Raw genomic sequence first — 10,432 nt, forward strand, 5'->3', positions numbered from 1 at the left:
CCCTTTTAAGCAACCTTGGGAAAAAGAAAAAAATTTCCAAACCTTCTTAATGAATTTTTCCAATTAAAAATTTTAATTTATTTTAGAAGTTCCCCCTTTTGAACTGTGAAATTTTTTATCTTTGCTCATATGTATAGTTAAAAAACAAAAAAAAATGAAAATGTAGTGAGAAAATTTCATTTGAAAACACTTTTTTTTCCCAAAAACATTACTTGTCATAAATTTGGAAAAAAGAAAACAGCTCAACCAAATCTCACTGTAAAAAAAAAAAAAAACCCGCACACCAAAAGATTTTGGTAAGAACAACCAACCCCCTTTCCCCCTTGTAGGATAACGAATAAAACTTTGACTGGTGCTGTATTTTTAAAAAACTTGGCACAGATTTCCACAAGGGCCCAAAAATCCAAAATGCATTCCGGGCTGACCCCTGGTAATAAAAGGGTTTCCCATTTATTATTGGTTTTTTTTTTTTTGTTTTATCTGCTAATAAATCCTTTTTTAAAATTTCTTTTAATTTGGACAAAGTACATAACTTTTTGACAAAAGTCTTTGAAATTTATTGCTCATCATATTCCCGGGACTTATTTTCAAAGAAAACTACCATTAAACCATGTTAAATTTTACAAAAGGAAAATCTCTCTTATTAAACCCCAAAAATTGGGGTGTAATTCATTCAGGCCCCTTTTTCCCTAAAATTTTTTTTTCCTTCTTACTGAACCCCTTTATTATAAATTTTGGCCCCTTTTTTTTTCTGGGCCCAATTTGGGGCTGCCCAGCTAGTCATTGAGCAGAGGCAAAACAAACCCCCCCAAAATTTTTCAAAAAATGGAAAAGTAAATAAAGAAACCCCAATCAAAGGAAAAATAAAATCCCGCAAAAATGATGTCAACATTCCCCTACTTTTTTTTTTTTTTCCCCCCTTCCATTACTTAATCAAAACCCCAAAACATAGGGGATATTCTGGGACCCCTCATTTTAAAAATCTCAGTGGGTCCAAAATTTTACAGGGAGTTTTTTATAACTCCCTCTGCTCTTTGGAAAAAACCCTTCTAAATGTCACCCTTCCCCGACCCAAAAGGGGAAGTTTGAAAACTTAGAAGATGCCCCCCTAAAAAAACCCGTTTTTCCTGGCCCCTTTTCCCCCTCCAACGCCCCGGACAATCCCCCAGTAAACAGCACCTACAAAAACCCAACAGAAAAAAAAATAACCGGGGTGGATAGACAAAAAAGTAAACCCTTTTGGAAATCCAACGCAAGGGGTTTTTTTTTTTTCCTCCACCCGGGGGGCATTCACTGTTCCCCCCTTCGGGCCCTTGTTTTTTGGGGTTAAAAACCCCGGGAAAAAATCCACTTCCGCTGACAAAAAAAGTAACCCACCGCTCTTTTTAAAACTTTTTCTCTACCCCTTTTAGGTTTTTTTAAATAGAAATAAAAAAGTGTTTTTTTTTAAATTTTTTTTCAACCCTCTGAGGGACTTTTTTATAAACATCAAGCGCTTTTTATTTCATAAAACCTTAGTTACATATTTTCCAGTGCTTCCCCGGCCCCCCCCGGTTTAACAAAATTTCCCCATTAAGTTTTTTTAAATAGTATAAAAGTTTCAGCCTCCGAGCCCGCACGAGCGACGAAATCCACCCAGTCAGCACTCCTGAAGGCCGGGAATCGCGAACGGAATGAGCCCCAGAATCCCCCCCAAATAGCCGGGAACCCCAAGTGCAGGAGAGCAGTCAGGGCCGTGGGACTCGGGAGGCCAAACACGTCGAGACGAGATGGACGGCGAGGGCAGGAGGCTCGCGGAGGTCGTCAAAGAAACGCATAAAAGGCTCAGGAAGCGGTGCAGGCAGGGTAATGGGGGTTGGGTTTTCTGAAGGAGGAGGGGATACGGGAGGGCGAGCTCGTTGTGTGGGGGGGTTTTAAGGTCAGGTGCCGTGTGATATGTGAGGGGAAAGGATATCTTCCCAGGGGAGCACGGCCGGGGGGGTATTTGTGCTTTGCGGGAGAGAGCAGGAGATATTACTGAGGAATTGCTATGGTTTTTTACCATGAGGTGCTTGCCAGTTTTGCCTCGAAACATGAGGGCATGACACTTTGAATTAGGACCGTATGGACTTAGTCTAGAATACTTGTTAGTTTGTTTCCTCACGGTTGGCAGTTAGTGTTTTTCCTGCAGAATGGTTGAGAAAAATCTTGTGTTTATATCATAGGATGATTCAGAAAAATCTATTATATAGTAGAACATGTAACTGCAGTAGTCTTATGTGATATGCATTATCATCAAGTGCAGCAGTCATATGTGATTTTGTATGATTATCATTAACAGGTGATGAATTATTGAATTATTTCATAGGGTACTAATAAATATTATGTCTAGCATAATTCAGTCCAAAATTCACTTGTGCAAAACTTCATATTCAAGAAGCCCAATGACATGTAGAAGGCAGCAGGTGGGGGTCATGACCAGCACAGCATCCACTCAAACAAGGTTGTGAAGGTTTGAAGGAAACTTCTTGATAGATGGCCATCTGTGCATAAGGCCATTATTGTTGTAAAATTTTGGACAATTCCTCTCTTCCACAAAGACAGAAATAGTATCAGAATATGTAGATAGTACTTTCTAACATCAATCCCTAGCTTTTTCAAAAGTTAGTGGCTCAAAGTAATATGCCTTGTGATTGAAGAATGCTCCTTATCAAATTTGAGGCAAGGCCGGTAAACACAATACGATTACTTGCAGTCAATTGATTACCTGAGCAGTCTGCTACATCCAGCGTTCTTATTCACAGTAAATAATTCCCAAACATAGGTTGAACAGAATTTCAAACAAATTTTGTGAGAAATAATTATGTAATGGGTAAAGCTTGTGTAAAATCATGACAAATGACTGCACTAGACATCAAGGCCATATAGCACCCTGGTACAATATAGTGGTGGAAAGGGTTAGGAATGAGTTAATGATTAGGGTAAAGTTCGAGGTTGAATAGTACTAGAGACTGCTAAAGTCAAGGATAGAGAGGGGAAACTGATGTATAAGTAAAGGTTGCTAGAAGGGGAAGATGTTCAAGGAGTAGGGCAGTTAGATCAAGTGGAAGATATTTATGCATCTGAGGAAGAGAATAAGTTGTCAGAGGAAAAGGCAGGGGGAATTCTGAGAGGATGTTCAATAGGTTGAAGGGAAAAGCAGAGGTGCAGGTTGCTGTAAAGCACGTACAGGACAGTAGGATGTGTGGAACTGAAAGAGGAACATTGCATGAAGAGCAAATTGGTGGATCAGATTGTGACACGAAATAGGAATGTGTGAGGAGAGTGTGTCCAATGTGTAAGCGGGCAAGAGCAGTTTCCCAGCATCAATTTTTAGGGAATGGTATTGGCTGAGGAGAGATGGAAGGTTTTATGTTATGCAGTTTTTTAATTGTAAGGCTAGACTACCAGCAGTTGGAGAGGAAAGCTTTGAAGTGAGGGTAGTAGTTAGAGGCTGGTATATGTGAAAATCTGGATATTATGAATTAGGTGTTAATGGATAAGTAACATAAATTGAAATCTCGGTTGGTAGCTACAGTTTTCTTAAAGCAGTTCTCATATTTGTTTGGTTAGGAATTACCAGTTTCACATAAGACAGATTCAGAATTGAGCAAATGCTGAACTCGATACAGATTTCATGGCATATGTTAGTGTCAGATATTTCAACCATGAAATGTATATCAGGTGCTCTCCATTATATTGCAAGTTTCATTACCATCAATATTGTCACAAGGCAACACCATGACCTAGAATACCAATCCTGTCACAGAGTTTGGGTGGTATAAAAGAAGTTGTGTGTGACAGAGAATATAACCACAAATTCTTTGTTGTTAGTGATGGGCCAAATTAGGCCAAAATATTATTTATTTATTTTATTTTTATTTTATTATTATTTTTTTTACTCAACAGCCAAGTAAATTTTAAAATATATTGGTCAAGCATAACCTCTATAACCACTATAATGGTTTTAGTCACAGAAAATTAGGAAAATTCAGTAATACATGAAATAACATTCAAACTGTTATTCCACTGAAAATTTGCCCACTCTGAATAATAAGCCAAAGGATGCTTTCTAAAATAATTTAATTGCATGTTTAGTATATAAGGAAAAAACATAGTAATAAAGGATTTTTTAAAAATTTATCTCCTCGCTTCAATTATTGGTAATTATTGTTTTCACACTGCTTTTGCAAATCTGCACACCAAAAAACCCTTTCCATGACACTCAGTAATAGTGTTAAAACCTCTGAAATCATTTTGAAACCTTCATCTATGTAAACCCCAAAGATTTACTCTTTGGAGGGATATCTACATATATAAATAAATAATACAGTTGCACAGTTGTTTTATGCAATAATGAATAAACTCAAGTTATTTGCATTTTCCCAGGTGAAGATGAAGCTGAAGTTTGGAAGGATCACATCCAGCATGAGGATGTGTTACGTACTTACGCTAGTGCAATGCATAATCTTGCCACTAACCACTGGGAATCTACACAGCAAGTAATTAGATGGTTTATTGAGTTTCTTAGAATCTCTTATTTCATCCTTCAATATATTTGATGCATAAGGTAAGTAATATCTCATTGTATTTTTGTGTGCTTTAAAAATTTTGTAGCCTTGATTATCCCACTTGATTTCTCTCAACAGATCAACACCTCACGTGTTACATGGGTTAACAATGCTGTAATACAGTATTATCAAAAGGGAGAAATGACACGTGTAACTCAAAAAGAACTCCGTAAATTGACATACCTAGGATTAGAAACGGAATGTGATACTTCAGATGGTTGTCTTCGGAAGTAATGTATTGCTTTCATACTTCTTTATGTTGCATGAAATTGAAAAATACTATGTCATTTGTTTATTTGTTTTTTCTTATATTATGTTCCATAACTTACACTAAATGATGGTTATATTAATAATAAATACTATTTTTATTTTTATTTTACAGAGAGCATGAGAAATTGCAGTTGTTGGATGTTGGCAGCTGCTATAACCCCTTCTCTGTATATGAACAATATGAAGTAACTGCAGTTGATTTGTATCCAGCCCAGCCAGTAAGTACTATACCACAAAATTAATAGATTTTTTATATTATATAAAATTATTAGAATTGCCGTATAGTTAGGTAAAAAAATAATTGATGTTCTAAACTTCTCTGGGTGAAAAATAATTGATATTCTAAACCTCTGTTTATTAGACAGCAGTATAGTTAGGTGAAAAATAATCAATGTTCTAAACTACTATATTTATTTGAATTCCAGTCTGTTAAACAATGTGACTTTCTTGATGTGGAACTAACCGAGGAGGCAACGCCACCAAAAAATGAAGGAAAGAATTCCAATGAAAGTGGGGAGAGAGAGTCTTCATTAGAGGCTCTAGAAACGGCCTCAGAGAGTGCTAAGAGTGAAGTCGATAGGGTGGTAAGCTCTGTAGAAAAGGACCAGAAAAGCACCCCAAACAGTGAGTCAGATGAGAAGATTGACACTGACTTACAAACCTCTGAAAGTGTAACAAGTATTAGTAAAAGTGAAAGTGATGCAAATGTGAAAGAAAAAGGGAGCGAGGAAATGAACAAGAAAAGTGATAAAAGTAACACAATTAGATTCTTAAGAAAAGGGTTTTTTGATGTTGTGGTGTTTTGCCTCCTGCTTGAGTATTTACCGTCACCCAAGCAGAGATTTCGTTGTTGTGAAAAAGCTTATAATCTCCTCAAGCCTAATGGTCTTTTGTGCATTATAACTCCCGATAGTAAACATCAGAATGCAAACGTACATCTCTATAAATTATGGAAAATTACCCTAGGTTTTCTTGGGTTTTCTAGGATAAAATACGAAAAGCAAACCCACTTTCATGGTATGGTTTTCCGCAAAGGCTTGTGCAAAAGAGCCTGGGAGCTAGATTCTGATAGAGAGCTATCTAGCATCAAAACCACAAATGTGAAAAGTAGATTTGAAACCATCAGTTATGACAAGATTAAATTTGAGATGTATATACCCCAAGATTTTCAAGACTTATCTGATAGTGATGAGGAGTTACCTGAAAAGTGTATGAAATTGTCATAGTGATCATATGAGGGAAGTAATTTTTTTTTTTTTCTTTTTTTTTTTTTTTTTTCTTCCCCATTTACAAGTTTTTATTCCATACTCCAGTGTATAAACTTTTGTGATAGTTTTTGTATAAGGTTGTTTATTTTTTAAAATATATATATTTCCACTGACTTTTCCTCTTCACTAAACTTTATTCTTTTAACTTCTAATGAGCTTTCTTGTCCCTTGTCAGTTATCTTTTCTTTCATCTCCTCACATGCCGTTGACTCAACACTGTTTTTACTCTGTGAATCACTTTTACTATCTGTTTCAATATCTGTACTTTCCTTTTTCTCATCAATGTTTTCTCCATTGATGATGGTATTCTTGTTAAACACCCCCGATGACTTTTCCTCTTCACTCAACTTCATTCTCTTAACTTCTACTTTATCTTTAATTTCCTCACAATTTGAAAGTTCTTCAGTATCACTTTTTCTCCTTTTGGAAGCACCATTACTAAGAGCCGCATCATCTTCTAATAGTTGCTTTTTCAACCTCCTTGCTGCTTTCTTATTACTGTCACATTCATTCTTTATGACTTTAACAGTTTTGCTATCTTCACTTGTTATCTGATGTCCTAAATCTTTACATGTCACATGTTTCTCTTCCTGATTGTCTTTGTCAGTAATTGCTGATATGTTACCAATTTGTGAGCTATTGTCTTCTTTTGGTGGCTGTACTGTGTCTGATCTTTTATCTTTGTTTACAGTGCAATCTTCAGTCTCCTTTTCTGCTTTACTACTGTCATTTATTTTCTTATCACCAACAATATTTTTACCATCAAAAAAGTTATTCTTCACAACAAATCGCACACACTGTAGAATTACATTCCTCTCATGTATAATATCTGCTTGTAGAAGTTTCTCCAGGAGAGTCTTACGTCTTCGTGGCATTTTGCGAGGTTTGGGTGGTCCTTTTGGCATTTTTTTGCGTTGCATTCTTCTATTTCTTGTTCTGCTTGTAGATTCTTTTATTTGTTGTGCATCTTGCTTCACTTCAGCATTGGTGGAAGAATCTTGTTTTGCAACCTCAACTAACATATCTTGGGTCCCTGCATCATCAACAGACTTATCTTGGCTCTTTGTAACTTCAACAGAGGTATCTGCTTTAACCTTGGAAGAGGAACCTTCATCAATTTTCTTTGGCACAGACTGTGGGTTATCTTTTCCTTGACTAGTAACTGCTTCATCAATACTTTCATCCTCTGAGTCAGAGTATGCACCCATTAAAGATCCTAGAGCACCCCCTAAAACAAGTGGTCCTTTAGTATCTGCTGCCTTATTATCTTCATCCTGCCAGTCCTCATCATCACTTATTACAATATTCTCCTCTTGCTCTGCAGTGTCCTCTTTATCAACATTTATGCTCTTGTTTCCAAAGTAACTAACTTCTCCCAATTCTTCATAAAAGCATTTGGTTCCTCTGAAGGCACGCAAACCATCCCTTGTTTCATCATCCGAATCGAAAAGGTCTACTTTCATGACTGGCTGAGGTGGCCTGTTGAAGCTTTCCTGTTCTTGTCTTTTCCTCCTGAATTTCCCTTTGCGTTTGCCTTCATCTTTGCCACTCTCATTCTGTGGCTGCTCTCGTTTAACACCTGTAGTTGCATTGCTGACACCTGAAGTATCATTTTCATTCTTACTAGTAATACTTTTGATTTTACTTTTAAAAGGTTTTTTACTTACACCCAACTTCTCTCCCCTCTTCAGTTTTTCTATTTGTTCTGCTCTTCGTAATTCTGCTCTCTGAATACTTGGAAAGCGTTTCTTTCTCTCTGCAATCCATGTTTCATCATCAATTTGTAAGGAAGCAAAATTAACAAGCATATGTTGGTTATTTATGTGCTGGTCAATGACCTTGATATGTGCACTTAATTTGCACTCGGGAAATGGGCATTCAACATGATCTTTAAGGTGTTCTTCAAGTTTCTGCTTATTGTAAAATGTTCGATTGCAAGGTCCACAAGTGATGGGCTTCCTGTTATTTCCCTGAAAATATTTCCCAGATCCTTGCTGGAAGTTAGAATTTCCCATTGGGCCTGTGGGCTGATAGCCATTGTACCCTTGTTCATTCTGCCATCCATAACCATACTGAGAAGGGAGTGCAGGTAAGTGGCCTAAACCAAGACTGGCCTTGCTTTCCTCCATCATACTGTGCACTCTTCTGCATTGTGCTTGGTATGCCTCGTGATCTTCGGGTCTATTAGATGCTTCTGATGCTTTGCGTAGCTGATTACAAACCTGCAATTGAGCAGATATCTCTGGAGTCATCCAGTGCTGTCCCTGAGGTTGGCAGCCACGATAGTTCTTCCTCTGTGGTAGGTTTGTAGATGGGGTTAAAGTACCACCTTCCATCACTGCCTTACAGTTGAGGACAAAAGTTTTTCATCCAAATCTGTTGACAGAAAGGGTCTAAATCACAAAGAAATCACTAAATTAGTATGTACCCCAATACACATAAAAAATCTAGCTCAAGATCCCCAAGGCAATTTCTATGTTATTAAAAATAAATACCTAATGTAGGGGTTTAACAGTTAATGATTTACCTATATTTTATTTATATGTAGTTTTACTTTTCTTTTCTTTTTCTTTTCCAGATATAAACAAAAATTTTAACACTGCTCATACAAATTGAATTTCAATATAAATGAATTCCCAATCAGAAAATATTACAGGGGAATATATAAACATATTTCAAAAATACAAATACACTAACAGTCAAGATATTAATATTTTTCATTCTGCAACAGTATTTTTTTTTCTTTTAATAAACTATGGTAACTATAGCAACCATTTTTTTTCTTTGCAAACATGTGATGGTCTCAAAATGACAAACCTATTATTATCCACAAATTATGACAAATGACAATATAGCCTGTAGCTATCAATACCTTTGATTCTTGGTTCAAGGCCTGTTCATGTGTAAATATCTTTTATAAATAACCAAATTAAAAACACTGTAGTGGGCTTTTCAGAGTGAGAGAAAATGATTTAAATTCATTATTTTTAATATAAAAATGAGAAAAAAGAAGCTTATTTGAGAATCACAACCCTCACAAATAAATGACTATTTCCAGCTTCTACTGTACTTAAGTGGAATTACACAGTTTTCTCAAAGTCACTTGGTGACCAAGCTAAGTTATAAAGAAAACAGCCAGATAAACCAAAAACAGAAATTTCAACATAACTTGTCTCAATAAATATTAAATATTTAACAAAATAACCTAATAAATATTGGAGGGAAAAATATACAAAAGCTTTAAAACTAGAACATATACAAACATCACACTAGCTACAACCTTTTCACATTCTATTTCTGAGGGATAGTCCAGGCTCTAGACTATAACTAAGATGCTTCTTTCTATTCCCTGGAGAAACTGAGACCTTGAATTTATGTTACCCTTTGACCACATACATTTCTTGTTACTGAGGAGAAGCCATTAAGAAAAGTTTGACAAAAACACACCCATTTCCCCCCATAACTAGCTATTTGCACAACTGACAGTATTATATAAAAAGATGACAGATGTGATTGTATAGCTGCTGGATGTAATTACACATCTACATTAGTGGTAAGAGAGTACCATGTGTACATTGAGTCATAATACTTTGGTGATTACACTTTAAGATTTTCAATAAATGCACCCTTAAATTGAGCACTTTTTATCTTGAAGAGTTCACATTTTTTTCACACCTGGGATCTTACCAAGTTCCTAAGTTTCCATGCAGAGTTAGCATAAACTGGCATTTAAATTTATTTTAATGGTAGGAACTGCTGAAGACTTGAAAGAAGAGTGTGATGTTTGTCTCCAACTCCAAACTTTATTTAAAGATGCAACAACTTAACCCATAATATAGGATAGGTTGGAGATATTACTAAAACAAGGTAACACCCTCAATGTTAAATTCAATTTCAAAAGCTGCAGAAACGCTCAATTTCATACTTATCATTTTCCCTTAGCTGTTATCTTTAAATCATAAAAGAAATACTGTACCACTTACACTAATTCTCATTTTAATGAAAGTCTCATGATGTGTACTGCCTTGTATTATCTTAACTCCAACACCAACCAGTGATGATGATAATGGCACTAATTGAAGTGGTGTGGCATCAAGTGCTGCTGCCTTCACACCTGTTGGCACTCTCACAACTTGATGCCACTATAACTGCCAGCTCTCGTGGAGCTTCTACACAAACCCCTCTAGCCATGGTTATTGAACATCCCTTTATATATACTTGATAACAGTAATCAACGGTTTCTATCAGCTTATTTGCAATATATACCTCTAATTTCCTTAATGAATGTTACACCATTTTTGGTTA

General features: G+C 36.1%; 2 protein-coding genes across 3 annotated transcripts in view; one reads left to right on the forward strand and one right to left on the reverse strand.

The window, feature by feature from the left end:
- The first annotated feature begins 1,590 nt into the window (after positions 1-1,590).
- LOC119583818 (S-adenosylmethionine sensor upstream of mTORC1-like) lies at positions 1,591-6,144 on the forward strand. Of its 2 annotated transcripts, XM_037932526.1 has the most exons (5): positions 1,591-1,845; positions 4,408-4,520; positions 4,668-4,819; positions 4,972-5,077; positions 5,285-6,143. In XM_037932526.1, exons 1-5 carry the CDS (start codon positions 1,770-1,772, stop codon positions 6,083-6,085), a joined length of 1,248 nt encoding a protein of 415 aa, XP_037788454.1. In that variant the 5' UTR covers positions 1,591-1,769; the 3' UTR covers positions 6,086-6,143. The 2 variants fall into 2 exon arrangements, with proteins under 2 accessions (XP_037788454.1, XP_037788455.1); XM_037932527.1 differs by lacking the exon at positions 1,591-1,845 and having other exon boundaries at positions 4,448-4,588; positions 5,285-6,144.
- Positions 6,145-6,216: 72 nt separating this feature from the next.
- Positions 6,217-10,432, reverse strand: part of LOC119583396 — a 5,143-nt gene continuing 927 nt past the window's right edge. Inside the window, exon 2 of the mRNA XM_037931864.1 lies at positions 6,217-8,503. Coding sequence (XP_037787792.1) covers positions 6,217-8,463 — 2,247 coding nt within the window. The 5' untranslated portion in view covers positions 8,464-8,503. The remainder of the gene's footprint in view (positions 8,504-10,432) is intronic.

The sequence above is a fragment of the Penaeus monodon genome, chromosome 17 (assembly GCF_015228065.2).
Source record: "Penaeus monodon isolate SGIC_2016 chromosome 17, NSTDA_Pmon_1, whole genome shotgun sequence".
Lineage (NCBI taxonomy): Eukaryota > Metazoa > Arthropoda > Malacostraca > Decapoda > Penaeidae > Penaeus > Penaeus monodon.